This window comes from Rhinolophus hipposideros, assembly GCF_964194185.1.
Source record: "Rhinolophus hipposideros genome assembly, chromosome: 1".
NCBI lineage: Eukaryota > Metazoa > Chordata > Mammalia > Chiroptera > Rhinolophidae > Rhinolophus > Rhinolophus hipposideros.
Window position 1 is genome coordinate 81,140,742 of NC_138047.1, and position 17,539 is coordinate 81,158,280.

Consider the following 17,539-nt stretch of genomic DNA (forward strand, 5'->3'; position numbering starts at 1 on the left):
GCTGTTTAAGAAACTTGAACAGTTATACAAGTGAAAAAAATATTAAATAGATAAGAACAGTGTATAACTATTCAAACCAAACTTTCTTCAGCTTTGCTGGGAGCAGCAAGGGGCTTAGAAGGAAGGAATTATTCTTGTAGGTTCTGCTGCCGTTGCTGAAGTCACTAGAATTATAAAGCGCAAACCAGGCAGGCAAGGATTTAATGGTATAACTGCCCTCTGACCCCCTGGTTCTGGATTAGGATTTCTGTGGCGGATAAGATCATACCTGAATGAACATAGGAATACTGAGGTCCAGGGAAATTATGATTGCCTGAAAAAGGTTTTTAGAACTGAAGAGCTGAAATTTCTTTTTGATTGTTATAAATGTATCAAGGACTTCAAGTATAGTTGCTCATTTTCAGGAACACTATCCTTATATGTGCAAAGAATTTATTATAATATTTCCAAATGGAATCCTTCTGACACAATTTTTTATAGTATTCCTATTTCTATTCTACTGTTCCTGTTTAATTAGAGCCTTACAATATGAAATAATTTGGGGTTTTACATTTATTCTAATAAATTCTAAATTTATTCTAATGAATTCTCATCTTAAACTGATCTTTTTCTTACTGCTTGCACTCAAAGTCCATCTTCAGAAGACTTCTACATACTGAGTATCTGTGGCTGAAATTTAAGAGATGTTAAAAACCAAAGAAAAGTGACAAATGACAGAAGACAGACAAGTAATTTGGATGAACAGATATTTGAAAGTTAGCTCCAATGAAGAAGTTACATTACTAATATGGACATAAACATAAAAAGGAAAAGCAAGTTAAAATAAATTTACATTATTTTAATCCCTTCAGATGGCGTCTCTCATGTAATTACAGGAAATGTCCATTGGTTGTAGAAATATTTGTCTGGGATTCTAAGACAATGACATCAATTAGACTGGTCATTCTTCCCACCTAGCATGTTATTCAGACTTGAGCCCAGGCTTCAGAAAGATGTTCTACAATGTCAGCTGTGTGTCCAGTAGAGCTGCCACCCAAGTTCTGTCCACCTTTACCTTTCCTTTGTCCACTTTTCCTTTCACCCCAGTCCTAGGTACCCTCATCATTTGATGAGAGTACATGAGCCAAAAGGGTCCGTCCTGAAGCACAAAATTCATAACCATAAACACGTTGGAGCAAGACGAGGTACTGACTCACCCGGGCTCCTGGCTTTCCGTCTAAGCCAGATGCTCCCTGTGTGATTTGGTTGATAGCACGGTTGGTGGGTGTAACACGAATGACAAAAACAGAGATTAGTATGAGGTACTGATGAACAAATGTAACACTTCAAACAACATAATACGCAGTCACAGGATTCTGGGATGAATATCACATTGCTACAAATTGTTAGTTAAAAAAAACAAAAAACACAGGACAATAAACACCCCCACAGATGATGGCATTTTAATGACATTTCCATTTGACAAATTCTTATTTATTTAGAAATCAAGTTAATGAGGTTTATAAAGTGGGCTTTAAAGAGGTTACTGGTAACGATCCCAGGCTGCTAATATCCATATGAAATTCATTTCCTACAGACTGTACTATTTGCAATATTTTTCTTTAGGTTCTGAAGAAAAATAATGGCCAATCTCCTAAAGGGCTCATTATAATAATCAGGGCTAGCATTTCAGAGATGAAGAAAGAGCTCTAGTTTTACTTGTTAAAACAGCATTTAGAGGAACAAAAGCAAAACTTGAACCTGCCAGGATGACTCTTTGTGGATTTGATATGAACAATAGTCATTGTTTTCTGGGCTGTTCTTACTGTGTTCAAATTAGTCACCACTAGAGGGACTTATAGGAACAGGAAAAGCCAGGAGATTTTCATGAGTCAAAACAAAAAAAGAACTGTCCCAAACAAAATCATTCCTCAATTTGCTTCCAATAATCATTGTATCAAAATCTGAATGAAAAATGCTTTAAAAATTTAATGTTATTTTCAGGCAATGTCTGCACCTGTTTACCTTGAATTCTAGGCTATAATTAAAATATGACATTTTCAATCCTTGTTTCAAGAAAAAGCACATTACTTCTTTGAAATGGCGTTTGTATCTCAAAACTCAAATATGTATTTATAGTCCTTTAAAATACTGATTAGATCAAGGAGTATTTAAGAAGGACAATGCGCTAGCCCCATAAATTCACTTGGCAAGGCTGCAGAACTATTTCCCTATTGTATGCTTCAGACGTAATTAATAATACCTAATGAAAGAAAAAAATTATTCCAGCTGAGAACTCTATCAATGAATCTATACCATACATATTTTGGGTAATGTTAGATTTTTATTTTATAATTCATTCTGTATAATTCTGTTATGAATCAGACTGTAACTGCAAAATACATCTTTAGTTAGCAATGATTGGAATTTTTAAAAAATGTGTGTTCTTTGTTCATTTGTTTGTTTAATGCTAGCATATGTAGAACTTTTGGCTAAATGTTATATAAAAAATATCACTAGCCCTAAATTTGAAATTAGGGCATATTTTAAAGAAATCATATTGAGGGTTTAAATAAAATAGAAATCCAAACTCCCTTTTGCCTTTTCGTATTTACTTTCTTCAGAGTCACCATTATTATAACATTTAAAAAAAAATAGGAAGATGGTAAAATTTTGCACTGATAATATTACAATTACCTGGGATGTGAATTAATGACTCATATATGTTATAGAGCTTCTATGCCTGGGGTCCATTGATCAAATAGGTGTGATTTAACCTACGCTCTATATGTTCAATAAATGAATATGTACTGAGTATCTACTACAGGCCTTATCTATGTAAGGCACTGGCTATTAAGAGATAGTACCCACAGGAAAAAGTAAAACAAGTAGTCAGTAGCCTTTTTATGTGTAAATTATGTGTATAAACTATTTTTTATTATCAATTTCATGTCCTATTTTAATAATGTAATCTGTAGTGTTCTTTATTGATTTTTATCTGCATTCACTGAATAGACAGAATGTTAAAAGCTTGAAACTAAAACCTCATATTCAATAATCATTAAAAAAATATTTTTTATATCTTTTTTTTTAATTGTTGTGGAAAGAAGACTGGCATAAAGTGCCCGAAAGGTAAAAATCTCCTGACCCCCTTGTTGTTGTTAAAAACAAAAATCTCTAAACAACTGCAAAATACTTCTTCTATCCTATCCATTATTACCACAAGAACCTCATAAGACGGCATTTCCAAAACAAACAACATACAACATTTAGACCACGATATGGTTGATTAATATAAGGGGCTGCAGCACTGACCTCGTGCCATTAGCAATGGCCAATTGCATACCTGCCACCAACAGAGGGCTACAGTTTGGGTATTAAAGGAGAAAAATAAATTGAGGGAGAATTTTGAACTGCACTAAATTATAAAAACTGTTGGTAAAAATTATGAAATAATCAGCACAATCCTTTTTGAAAGAGGAGGGTGATGGGGGAAGAAGTGTCAGTTTTAAAAGAGGAAGGTTGGTACGTATGTAATTGAAGGACAGAACACTTATGGCATTGTGTGTTATGGGGTCTTCCTCTGACAAAGAGCAGACATCAGAGAACACAACTGGGCTGAGCTCTGCACTAAAATAATGTGTTCTCCAATTACAGAAATCTTAACTGTAAGATAGTCACCGAGTAAACCAGAGTTGTTGCTTAGGGTAGAAAGGAAAGTCTGAGATTTGCACTGAAATGGAAAGTTTTCTTTACTTACTGGAAGACCAAGGGGTCCTCTGTCACCCTTTTGACCTGGTTCACCCTTCAATCCTTTAACACCATTTAACCCTGGTTCACCCTAAATGCAAAAGCAAATGCCAATTTTGGTTGCTATCACGGGCATTTCAACTGTGAGAGAAGAGAGCCAGTCTCTGAAATGATTGCAGATTCCAGTTTTAGGTAACAGCTGAGTCAGGCTAGATTTGTCTTGTATCAGTTCAAAATTAACTTTTAAAAAATTAAAATTAAACTGAAATTGACAATTAAATAACATTCTAAGAAGCAAAAGATCCTTACAATTAAAATATATACAACTGAGTTCCTGAGTTTTTCAATTACATCTTGAGAAATTGGTGTCATGCTACACTGTTCTGACCAAGCAAATCAAAGACAATCAGAGTGCCGGATGTGGAAGGGGGTTCAGTAGAGAAACCCACTCTGCTGCGATGGAAAACTGGAATATGCAGGACAGTGTTAAATACAGTCATTTTAAGCCTTTAAGCATTTTGCCCAGGGTAATGCACTGAAAATATAGCAGCTGATGTTTGAAGTAATGTCATTTAGTGAGTGAGTCCTCATTCACTGACATTGTCATGTCAGGTCACTACATGGATTATTCAATGCAGTAGACAAGAACTAGCCAATTCCAGAAGAGAATATGAATATCACAGAACTCACACGCAGTTTCACTAACTGTCCATGTGCCCAGTGTCAGAATAAAGCAGGTTTGAATTTAACTTAGGGTGAAATTTAAAAAATCTGTCAGAAGTGATAAATTCTGTTGACTCTGTATTATTTTTTTTAAAATCTAAGAATACAGTACACCTATTTTCTATCAGTAGTATGTTAGAAATAGAATTCTGATCTGTTCCTTTTCAACTTTTAAGCACAGACATTAATTTCATCAAGAAAATCTTGAAAGATTTATGAAAGGAAGACGATTTCAGTCTCAAATATCCTGTAGAGTCTTTCTGGGTGGAGTGGGAAGAGGGAGAGGTTATGTTTACATGGTAGAAGGGCAGTATTTTCTCCATTTGCCTGATGATGAAAAATCAGTGCGTAGCTTGCTAAATATAAAAAGTCCAGGGCCCCACCTAGACCTTAGTAGGACAGGAAATGTGTATTTTTAATAAGCCTTCCAGGTAATTCTTCTCATCAATAAATTCTGGGACACAGCTTATCCTTGGAAACATGCTATATATTTGAACTTTCTAAGGGGTCATAAAGTGATGACTGCATTTGGACACACCTAGTGAAATTTTCGGATTCTAAAGATAGGATGATCACAGTGCTGCGATTATAGGAAATCCAAATGTGCTGTTGGTAAAGTACGATCCTGGGAGTGTCAGAGAGCTAGAGTTAATGTGAGGTTAAGGCCAAAGCTCAATAGTCAACTTCAGTTAACTGGTCTAAACTTGAGATACACGACTTTGCATGTGTGTGTCCTTCCAGCAAGTGGTCTTGAGATGATGAATTGGCAGGAAAGCCTTGGTAGTCTGTGAAATTCGTTGCTGAGGAATCATGTGTTGATACCTAGGAGTGGGCATTAATTGAGAAGATGACTTTATAAACAATCAAATTCAGTGGCAAGAAGACTAAAGTTCAATGCTGGACCTAAATTCTAGTTCCAGATCTGTCATTTAATAAGCAGTGTAATTTAGGGTAAGTAACCTAAATTTCCTGGGCCTATAGTTTATCATCTATAAAATCAAGGAACAAACACAGGTAATCTGTGAGGTCTTTGAAACTTTATAAACATTCTCTGAAATCTATGATTTAAGTATGATTAAAGTGTAGGTAAAAAAAAAATCATTGCATTTTAGATAGCAAAAGAATCTTGGGCATCTATTCATCTAATGGTGATGGGATATCTGAATCACTCATGGAATTAAAAACACAGTCTTGGTGACTTTAGTCTGAGGCATTACAATTTGGCTGGTCTTTAGAGGTGGCTTATCATCATCCAAGGACAAGCCAAGAGTGCAGAAAGAGGCCCAGAGAGGTTAGAGAACTACTAAGACCATTAAGCTAATAGATGGGTTCTCTCTCTCACCACCAGAATGATGCTCTTACCCCAAACTATAATCCATGCTTTTGAGACACGGTCACTCATGGGTCTTATCAGAAGGTAAGGTAAAGAAGACTAAAGAGGTATAAACTCTTCCCATGGTGGGGTGAGTCACCTGCCTGAGGAAACTCAGATATCTGCAGTCAGACCAATACCTCTGCCACCCCGAAAGCTGGGTGGGCCAGAGGGAATGCCCAGAGAAGAGAGTGGGCTGCCTTTCTGATTCCTAGAGCCAACATTCATGTACTCCCACACCTGCACCATTTAAATGCACCAACTCACTACTGAGGAGCTTTCAGGAGTACTTGAACCTTCTCTCAAGAAGCCTTGAGGACTAGCTAAAATTTTCTGTTCAGAACAAAGCATCAAATCATAGGAGAACAACTGACATTTCTTGGATGTTTATCAACAACTGCACCGGATATTTTGCTAAGTGTTTTATAATCATATCTCATTCAATCATCACAACCCTATGTGATAGGTTGCCTAGTTGAGTAAATGACGGATCAGAGGGAGTAAATAATCCGCCCAAGGTAACAGCCTGTCAGGGGCAAAGCTGAGATTCCAACAAAGGTCTGCATCACATGTGCTCCCTGGAAGAAGATTGTCTTTCAGGGCTCATTTTAATTCTCTAAGGTGTCCTCTTGGTCTACACAAAGGCAGAGAACAGGTGGAAACCATCTTCATAATATAAGCTGCACTAATGCTGACAAGAAGGGGATACTCTCCATTGTTCTCTCGTTAATCCAGAGTATAGAATACATGAATGTGACGCAATCTTCTCCTCAGTATAGCATACCTCATACACCCCCCTCCATTCTAGACTAGTGACCTCTGGGGGAGTACAAAATTAAGATACTGGATAGTCAAAGCATTGAGATGCAGTACTGATATATGACATGAAATATCAATAACATGTACGACTAAATGTGCAACTAAAGTTACTATAATGAGAAAGCATGTGGACTAGTCTGAGAACCTTGTCAGATTTACTTCTAAATGGTTGATTTTGAGTATGTTATGATTAGTGATTTAAGAAACTTATATAGGGAAACAGGCAAAATGGGGAATAATTCATCTCCAGGTGATGTCACTTAAATTTGTTCTAAGTCATTCTGTTTTATGAGATTTAAACATCTGGATACTTAAAGGCTTAAAGATTATCAACATTACTTGACAAGTAAATAAGACAGGACAGACATGCTTCCATCATCCTTCTCCGTGATTAACAAGAAAACAGAAATCAAATAATCAAGGGATTTGTTACATTACCTTTGGTCCAGGAAGTCCATGGGGTCCCTGAAAATGAAAAACACAGCTTTTAATTAAGAACTGATTCACTGTTTCCCAGCAGAAGTGATTACATAAAATAACAAAAGAGGTATAAAACAAGAATCTTATTGTTTAAGCTACAGCGAGAGGTAGGCCAGTGGATGTTACCACTGGTGAAAGTTCCTTCCAGCTCCTGGATTGTTCAGTAATAGGCAAATCATTAATAGCAATTCTTTCTGTTAAATACCTGTAAGAGGGAGGGAGGAATCTGAAAGGGTAATATGGAATTAAAAGACAGAAAACAAAGTATTGTGAACCCACACTACTCCTATTTCCCAAATTCCCATCTAAAAAAAAAAAAAGAAATCTAGCTGGGATACATGAAGTACTTTATAAGTTTATATGGAATACAGATAGTTCTTAAAAGAGAAATTTGCCAAAGAAAAGTCCCAGATTTTAAGTACCAGTTAAAAGTGGACCTTTTCCATTTCTAACTGCTCTAGACTCAGGTGTTAAGGAATCTAAAGTAGAAAGGAAATGAAAGATAATACTCAAGTCTGGAACCCTGTTGTATCAGTTATTTAATTTATGACTAATGAAAGGATTATAATACAGTAGTGGTAAGCATTATTATTTAGAGTGCATTTATTTTCACAAAGATGAATTCTTCAAGGTTCTTATAAACAATATTTACCAATGAAAGGAAGTCATATTGCATGCATGAATCAGGGCTTTTCCCCTGTATTTTGTGGAAAATCTAAATATAGAGACTAATTAGCCAACCTAAATTAACTAAAGGTTACTGTGAATTGCTTTAAACTTCCAACTGATTTAAATAAGCCATTAGAGAGAAGATATTTAAATATCCATCAGTGAAATCATAAAACAGTAGGAAATTATTTTTTTATGTATGTCTACATTGGAATAATATTTTCTCTTCAGAGAAGTTTTGGATAAACATTTTCAGAAAATGATATTTTATCAAATACTCTTATCTCATTTTAGTAATGATTTAAAATTCCTTTGAACTAATTAATTTTATGATAGAACAGAATATCATGTTTTTAAATTCAAGCTTCTAACTTAAAATGGAGTATAAAAAAGCCAAAAGCATGCTATTTACTTAATTCTTAACAAACTGTTTAATTTTAAGAAAATAACTTTAATTATAATTGTTTTGTGGATAAAATAGAAATGACAATTAGTAATAAACAGATGATTGGATCTGGGGCTACTCTCTGTGGCTCAGATCATTGCAATGATGCTCCTTCATACAGCAGTAGGAGGAAAGAGTGACCCACAGTTTATTTCATCCATATGATTAGTTAAACCTTAGACATGAATGTGACCTTAGAAACTGCCACACTTATCTCCATCCTGCCCCAGTCAAAAGCATTCAAAACACTGCATTCCATGTTCCAGTCTTAACAAAGCTGTCATTAGGTAGACGTTTGGAAAATTACACTGGTTTAATGGCTGCCTTCCTCACTGGACAGACGTTCTATGAGGGCATGGCCATTGTCTCCATTGGTCATTGATGGATACTTGCAGTAAACATTGTATCTACCAAAGTACCATAAATGTACAAAGGAAAAGATTCAATAATATATGTCATCTGTAAAACTGAGCTTCAATTTTTATCACATTATTTCATAAATGTACTTATTGAACATTTCATTAAAGGTTAGAAACATTCATTATGGCTACAAATATTTTGCTACTAATGGCCTAGAATAGTGATTGGTTAAAATGATTTTCTGATGTTGATATCATAAGGATGGAGGACAGCTTGCCAAATCTGTCTGTCTTCAACTTTCCTATCACAAAACTCTCTCTTCCCGATGGATGTGTTTGGGGGAATAAACGACAATACTGTAAGGTCAGTATATCTCAAAGCAACTTGTATTTTCTCTCATTCCATGAGAGCAGTACAAAATACAATATGGCTCTTTGGAGGAATGCATTCATGTTTTCTATAGTAGCATGCTCATAAATAAATGATTACATTTTGGAGAGAAGAGAGACTTACCATGGGGCCTGGTGGACCATGGGGCCCTGGTGGGCCTGGTGGGCCTATAATCTGTATGTCCAAAAAATAAACATGGATTTGGTTACTTCATTTAGACAAGGTGGTTTGGCTTGAATCTTTTGCCAGGGTTCTGCTAAGGCCACTAATAGTTGCAGAGATACTGGAAGAAGTGATGTGTTTGAATCTCTAGGTTTAGAAATTTCTTCATGAGAACAAAAACTCAGAAAAAAAATACAGTTGTTTCACAAAAGCCAGAATAAATCAGAACTACATTAAAAGAAAAGGAAGCAACTGATTACCAAGAAATGCTATAGTGCCACAACCACTATTAAACTTTCATATATTTCACTAAGTAACAATAGGGCTCTAAAGAAAAAAGAATGTATGTTCTATATTCAGAAAGCTCTACCCACAAGCATTGTGGGAAAACCATTGATTTTCTCCTCAGGATTAGACAGTCTTCTGAAAAATTGCCTCTGGGACATTGTGTCTCTCATTGTACAAAGCCAACAGATATTTCTTCTATAGTTTGACAAACCAACGGGTTGACAGTCTTTCCATTTTTGATAAGCCATCTGACACAGGTTGAACTAGATGAATAATAGGCCCGTTTCAGTGTTTTTCAGAAACCATGGAAGGTTAGTCATATAGACTTACGGAAGGTCCCTGAGGACCTGGCAATCCAGAGTCTCCTTTGTCCCCTTTCATTCCATTGGCACCCTACAAATAACCATTAAGAGAGTTGAGCTAGTCAAGTTATTTCCAAAGTGTAAGAAACAGCTGAAATTTCTCCCCAAACCCATCATACTCTTGACATTTTTATAATATTACTTGTATAATAAGTAAAAGAAGGATTTATCTCCTTGCATTTTAGCCTTAAACAGCAAGCTTCCTCAAGCGCCTAGGACTGTGGGTAATATGTGAAATAAAATATAAAGTAAATGCAAACAAAGTTAGGTTTAATTGGTTAAACTTATATATTTGCTTAATATATCAGATTATAAACATTATATTTTTTATGATGATGTTCTCTTTATAAGGCAAAGGTCAGTCTTTTAACTATGTTGTCATTGACACTTATTTATACATTTCCTTGTTTTAAAAAAGATCAAGGGCAGTGAGGTTTTCTATTTTTCGTCCTACTTTTTTTTTTTTGCAGTTTTCCCTCCCAATTCTCAGTAAATATTGAGTGACAAAAGCCCATAAAAACACCATCCCATAGTATCATACACATAAAGAACACATTCCAGAGTAATTTGTTTTTTGTTTTACATTGTTCAGTTAATTTTTTTAATCATGGTTTATTTTTAAATGATCAGTTATCACCATCTTATGCATGCTAAATGAAAGTGACCAACTTTATTTTACCATATTCTGAAAATAATTCAGGAAAACATAAAGGGTTTTTTATAATTCATTTGCTTAGATGCTTTAAAATTTGTTTTAGAACCCCAGCTGTAGTGATTAACCAATAATACTCCAATTATTTAAAACTAAGACTATTATATGAACCATTAGATGACACTGCAGCTCATAATACAATTCTCCTGATAGCATTCTTAATGTGAACACATCACAAAAAGTATAAACATACCGGTAATCCAGGAAGTCCGATTCCTCCTTTTTCACCTGGCATACCTGGGTCCCCCACGTCTCCCTTTGAACCTTTGAGTCCCTACAAAGTGATATGGTTTGCATTTAAGAATCATACTGACCCTTGATAAGTTACATCCTAGAGAAAACAAAATTCCAGATCAATTTTGTCAATAGATAGGTTCTACACAGAGACTATCCTCATTTTCATTTTTAGGTAGAGTTATTTCTTGTAGCAACCTTCTACACTGAATCAATACTATTTACCTATATAATAGAAGTGATTTAATTCTATGACTTAGGCCATTTAAGTATGGAACGCATGAACTTAGGTGTTGACATCATTTCTCTTGATTCCATAGTTTTACATGGCAGCTAATTCTACATCACCAATCCTGAAAACAATTTAATGGATTTAATTCTCAAGAGTACAATATACATTTGAACCAGGACCTAGTGTTATAACAACAAAGGTCCAAATAAATTTCTCCTATCTTCACCCACTATACTCCCCTTCAAAGCAGGCAGACGTTCCCACACCATCAGTTTTCAATGGTCCAGTCTACAGACAGGTAAATCATTCACCGCACACTTTTGATCAATCCATGCTTAGAAATACTTCAGCTTTTCCACAATGTTCTTATTTTGTTCTTATGAAATCTCTTTGAGGTGATCCAAGTTGTTATTTTTAGTCTTCTTTTTACAGTGAGGAAATAGATAAATCTGTACTTTGAATGCTAACAAATCTGAATTTCGCGATACTAATACTGAAATTAATTTACGTAGTTAAGCGTTTTCATCGAAGAGAACTCAATGTGACATGACCAGATGACCCATTCGTCAGTAGAGATAATCGTAGCAAGGGGCTCCAAGGCTATACAACCTACTCATCTTTTCTATACTAAAACCACTGTGGACAGAAATGTGTCTCTTCTTGTTACTTATACCTATTTCATGGCACCTACTGAAGAATCACCCACTAGGTGGGTGGGAGGGTAGGAAGGTATCTCAATGGATAAATGAATCTTACTGGTAAGTCAGACCCTGGTTGATTTTAGGAATCTAGTGATAGCAGAAGACTAGCCAACCTACTGCACTTAGTAGCAGAAGAAGACCTTGTAAAGCCTATAGGAAAAAAAATTCCAGCTATTGGATATTTAGGGACCATGGATTATGTGGTTACGTATGTCAGTTTATTTATAATGACTAATAATGGGAAAGGTAATATACAAGCAGGTTTTAAAATTCTAATGTGATCTCTGATTGACACAGCAATCATCTAAAGTCTCTTTTACTACCACGTTTATTTACTGTGACAAGTAATTCCAACATACATCTCTGATATTAAAATAACTCTTCTCTTAAACTTAATTTCCTTATCTAATACGGTCTTCTGAGGAGTACATTTCACTAACTGCATCAAAAATCCCCTTGATTTCTTATGAGCTACTTGATTTTAGCTATTTCTTGGGTAAATAATGGGAGCTCAGAAAAACCAAATAGCTTAAAACTAATCCTGTGATTCGATTCTGAATTTTGAATACTGTTCACAATCTCCTGGCCAGATTCTTTTTGGCTTATCAGCCAAATCCAGCCCAGGGCTTGTTTTGGCACATGCTGAATGTTTTTTAAAAAATTTAAGGGTTGTTAAAAAAAAAAAAAGTGATAAAGACTGTATGTGCTCTGCAAAGCCTAAAACATTTACGTACTATCTGATCAATTATAGGAAAAGTTTGCCAACCTCTGTTTTGGGGGAAACTCTTGGAGAAACCACCACATTCTGCAAAGCTACTAATGTCTTGCTTGTTTCTGTCTTTTCTAATGATCTAGAAAATTAGGTATAATCTTTTTTGGGAAAAGAAAACATTGTCAAAATAACACAAGCAATATCTAATTTTGTGGAAACTATGGTCACTAATTTTCATCTTGAATTATTTGTATTCACTGACAAAAATTAGGCTATTCTTACTAAATTGGTAATAATTTTACAAGTCTATTGAAAGTTCACAAAGGTACCACTGGTAGATTGATAAGAAGTAGTAAGACAAAACTAAAGCATCATATGGTAGCTTGTACTCGTATATTTCTGCAAAACAAACAAACAAACAAAAAACTGTCTAAAACCAATTTTTTAAAAAAATTTCTTTTTAAAGTTAATGTAGTTTTCAGAACAGATGGTGAAAAAAAGAGAGAATATCATGTACTCATGCCTTTTGGGCTTAAACCTATAATAAAAGTAGTGATCAATAATGATGCTTTAAATGACAGTATGTATTCTTTGAAAATTACCTGCTCTCCATCAACTCCTGGGATTCCTGGAGATCCTGGCTCTCCCTGTTAAGATAAAAATTGATGGCTTCCTTCCATTTATCATTGGTAGCATACTAAACTAAATAAATATGTTGCTAGTTGGTAACAGCACAATTTGACTGTCAGCAAATGCATCATAATCCAAGAATACTCTTACATCATACCACATATCTAAACTAAGTGAAATAACATTTTCTTGACTATTATGTACAACAATGCTTATATGTAGTTAAGATCCAATGCTTTTATTTTTTTTGTCCCATGTGAGATGCTGGCTAAAAAAAGAATTAGTGAAAGAAAACTGATAAGAGATCATTTGATGGCTTACCATATCATACAGCAACAACCTATAGGCCTCAGTTTGTTAATTTTTTTCTTCTTAAACAATCTTTATGATTGTTTGAACCGTGGACACAAATTCATAATGATTGCAAATGTGTTACTTTCAGATAAGCCTCACTGAAGGATATAATAAATCAGATAATATCTTAATCCACATAAAATTGCTTTTGGATCAATTCAATTTCCTCTACTATGCTAGGAATGGACTAAATTTAGTATTTATATTATGATTTATTAGAACCCTTGACAAACCCAAAATATATAGATTTATGTTTTCTTAACTGAGGATCTATTAAAAACAAACTTAAACAATGTGCTAGAGATTTATTCAAACAACAAATGTCCAGTCACCTTTCGGCTGGAAAGGTACTGAAAAAATTCTTTGAAAGGCAAGATATTTTATATCAATGAATTACGTATTTGGATTCCATTATAAATATCCCTGCTTTCCAAATTGTGGAAACTTTGTAAAAACAGGTCTTTTGAGGGTGAGTGGCCTGCCTCTCAGACAGATTTTCAAGGGAGCTGATTTGAGGCTGTATTTTTCTAGAAAGGCTTCTTTGGTAATGTTATAAACCACAGTATTGGAATGGCTAGAGCTCTTTTCCCTGGTAAAAACTTTAAGAGCTATTGGCCACAGCATGAAATTTGAGCTTCCCAGTGTTTAAGAAGGCATGACAAACAAATGAAAAAAGAAAAGAAAGACCTTTCCTTATTTCAGATTTCCTGCTCTTTGTGGTAGCAGCAAAGTTTATTTTGCCACAAACAAGCCTGTTGAGGTTGAATGCCACTGGCTAGCCTTAGTTTCATTCCGTCTGAATACTTGTCAGCACTCTGGGTCCAATAATGCTTGCTTTGCTAAACTTTTACCTTTAAAATGTGACCCATGAATGCTTAAAAGAAAAACAATTCATGAGTTATTCATTTATCCTTCAGCCATGGAGAGTAATTTGTAAAGTTACTGGATGTGCAAGAGGTTGAACAATCTCCGGTTGATAAAGGAAGGAGAAATGCTAATTGAATAGATTCCCATTCATTCTGAGGCTGAGTCCTGAGTGAGAATGGGTTTTATATTTGACTCTGGTTGTATTTGTGGCTCATGGCCATGTGCATCTCACCCTAATTATCCCAACTTTCTCAAGGAGAGATCATGGAAAACATAAAGGACTATGTCAACTAACCTACGATCTCAATTACAAGACCACTGTGAGGTGTGAGGGGTGGGACAGAGTGACAGCACAGTGGGAAGGGTGGCAGGAGTAAAAGTTAAGAGGGGAAGAATAACCACTTCCATGTACCCCACTTATTTAGACATTCATTTGGCCAATTTCCCCATCTTTAAATACCAGCTTGAAGTCATCCTTGATTCCCAAAGCAGAGATGGGCTTTCCCATTTTGATTTTAATCAAAGCATTTATTCTATTTGTAGATAATTATTGCTTTTACTTGCCTATCTTCCTCCCCAGGCTGTAAGCGCCTTGTTGAAACTGCTTAATATACTTTTGGTATTTTTACTAGATATTAGTATTTATCACAGAGTAGAGGCTCAAAAATTACTTATTGACTAACTGAATTAAAAAGTGAATAGCAATTGGATTATAAAACAAGGGGGATGTGGATTTTGGCTAGGTTGTCCTTTTTGCCCCTTTGGGTCAACGGATGGGTACCTTTGAGGCTTTTGTAGGCCTTTGAGATGTAAAGGAGAGTAAAGTCCGGGATGTTGTTGAGGTTTGTAGGGAATGAGGTATGTATTTAGCACTGGGGAGAATTTTGGTTCTAGAGACTTAGCCAAATGAAGAGATGAACCAGGAATTCAGACCTTGCTTGACTCTACACAAAGGAAAAAGGAATCTGTATATCTCCTCGTAGGTTGTCTACTCCAGCTCATCAAGATATTTAAGATAAGAATCCAGACCGACTTGCTCACCATGAATAACGATTGTGTGTGACTGGAGCATTTGTGTGAGTGTGTGAGTGTGTGTGTGAGTGTGTGTGTGTTACATCTCTTAGGGACCAGAACGTGGTGGAGAAATAGAAAGTTAAAAATGCCAAACTTACATTGCTATACAGGAAATCTGTTTGAAATTAAGATCTATGTTCAAATATATTTCACATAGCCAAAGAACTCAGTAATATTTTATTTTATACTCCTTTTTTTAATAGAAAAAATTACATTTTTATGCTAGCTTTCTCTGTTTTTAAGTATCTTGAAAGGTAAGCGTACAAAAGCCGGTGTGTGTGTGTGTGTGTGTGTGTGTGTGTGTGTGATAGACTTAGCAAATAAACTGCCTTAAGAGGCATAAACAAAAAATGGATTTCTAAACTACTTGAATCGACTACAAAAATTCAATGACGAAAGTCATATTTCAACACATGTAAACTCAGTTCTGAAAAGCCAGAGTGACTGGCCTCGTGTTAATTGATCAAATGTGCTTGTATGACTAAGCTTTAGATTGGAGGGAAAAATTTAACGCCACCAACAAATTTCAGATATAATCAAGTAATTCTAGGTTTCTACAGTTCATAGCTGGTATGTTTCATTAGATAAGATTTAAATGGCAGAATGTCTGAATATGTATATCAGGATATGTTATAAAAAATGACTCAAAAATGATTCCTAAAATTGTCATTTGTGGATGCATAATGCTAGAGCTTCCCTCCAAAGGATTGGAGGGAAGAATATTTTTTAGTGTCAGAGTAAATGTTCCTTCGATCCTCCTCTATTTAAATATTTTCCTTTCTTCATATACCACAGTGTTTCTTTACATTTACAATTTCTGTAAAACTTGTTCTTCCCTTGTCTAATATTCTTTTTTTCTGAATGTCCTTCTTCTAATTTTAATGCCATTCCTATTTCTCTCCTTTACTTCTAATTTTGTTTTTGTTCTGATCCCTCTTCCTTTAGCCCAAACCTGAATTTCTATTCTTAGCTCTTTTAAGTAATATTGCTGATCTCAGCTTCTCTAACATTTTGTAAGATTCATTCTCAAAGATACGCTTATTTAGTATGGGATTCTCTGCACCTCATGTGATAAATGGAAACAAGTAAAATAAGAATAACCTTTGGCCCCTGTAGTCCTTGAGGTCCTGGTGGTCCAGGGGGACCCTAAATCCAGAAGAGACAAAGTTTAAAAAGTAACCAAGCACATGCATTAAATTTTATGCTTTAAATAATAAGTATACTATATATCTTCCTAGTTTTATCATAATCAAATGTCCCCCAATATTGATTTACAATGAGGAAAAATTTCACCAGTTACAGAATTATAAATACTACCTACTTATACACAAAAACATCAACAAACATTTAGGCCAAAATAATACTGAAGATGCTTTTGACTTGATTCATAAGACAATGTAAAATTGCTGTCCCACATTCATTTTTGTTGGGTTAAATTATCTTGCTAATATTATCTGTGTTTCTAGACATTTCTCTTCTCCCCTTCCAAAGGCTTTGATTTCCCAAACACCAAAGAACAAAGCTGTATTGTTAATATAAGGCTAAAGATTTTTAAGAAAAACAGCTCCTTTTTTCTTGACATTTTTCATGAAGCACACAGAGTGATTCAACTGGGGCAAATGTTGTAAAAGGTTATTAGTATAAGAAAACATAAAGTTAAACATCAGATAAAAATTATTGCTACATTAGTACCATTATAGGCAGCATGCATGTCAACATCAAATACAAAGCCACAAACCACAGAAATCATGCAATAGGAGTTACCGTGACAGTTAAGGTGGTAATCCTCTGTTGGGAAAATGCATTGATAAAGACAGTTACCTATCTTGTGTGCCAAAGTACAATAATACATTTCTGAAACAATCAACTTTTTGAACATATTTTTGCAAGACTGATGTCATCAGAATTGACAAGATACTGAGAGCATATTATCTTCAAAGGAATACAATATACTGTAAAGTTTCTTCTAAAAATTATTTTTAGAAGTTTATATTTTAAAAATCTACGGATAAGGAGAAAAGCAAGTGTCAGAATTTTAATTCACCTGACTTAAAAATATTATGTACTCAAATAGTATGCCCTAGAGGTTTGTGACCTGAGAAATTTTGCTATTCTTAAGAGTTCTATTCTAGAGTACTTTGATTAGAGAAAACCAACCGAAGTATCTAATTGTGTAAGTGATAGTTTTTCTCTTTTAGTCTGTGATGCATTTGTTGCATTATAA

General features: G+C 34.9%; 1 protein-coding gene across 1 annotated transcript in view; it reads right to left on the reverse strand.

Annotated features, from left to right (window-relative positions):
• The window catches only part of COL25A1 (collagen type XXV alpha 1 chain), a 436,533-nt gene that overhangs the window by 22,448 nt on the left and 396,546 nt on the right, over window positions 1-17,539 (reverse strand). Inside the window, exons 25-32 of the mRNA XM_081052890.1 lie at window positions 17,080-17,103; window positions 16,417-16,461; window positions 12,993-13,037; window positions 10,705-10,785; window positions 9,768-9,830; window positions 9,111-9,161; window positions 7,082-7,108; window positions 1,197-1,232 (exon numbers count right to left, since the gene is read on the reverse strand). Coding sequence (XP_080909016.1) covers window positions 1,197-1,232; window positions 7,082-7,108; window positions 9,111-9,161; window positions 9,768-9,830; window positions 10,705-10,785; window positions 12,993-13,037; window positions 16,417-16,461; window positions 17,080-17,103 — 372 coding nt within the window. The remainder of the gene's footprint in view (window positions 1-1,196; window positions 1,233-7,081; window positions 7,109-9,110; window positions 9,162-9,767; window positions 9,831-10,704; window positions 10,786-12,992; window positions 13,038-16,416; window positions 16,462-17,079; window positions 17,104-17,539) is intronic.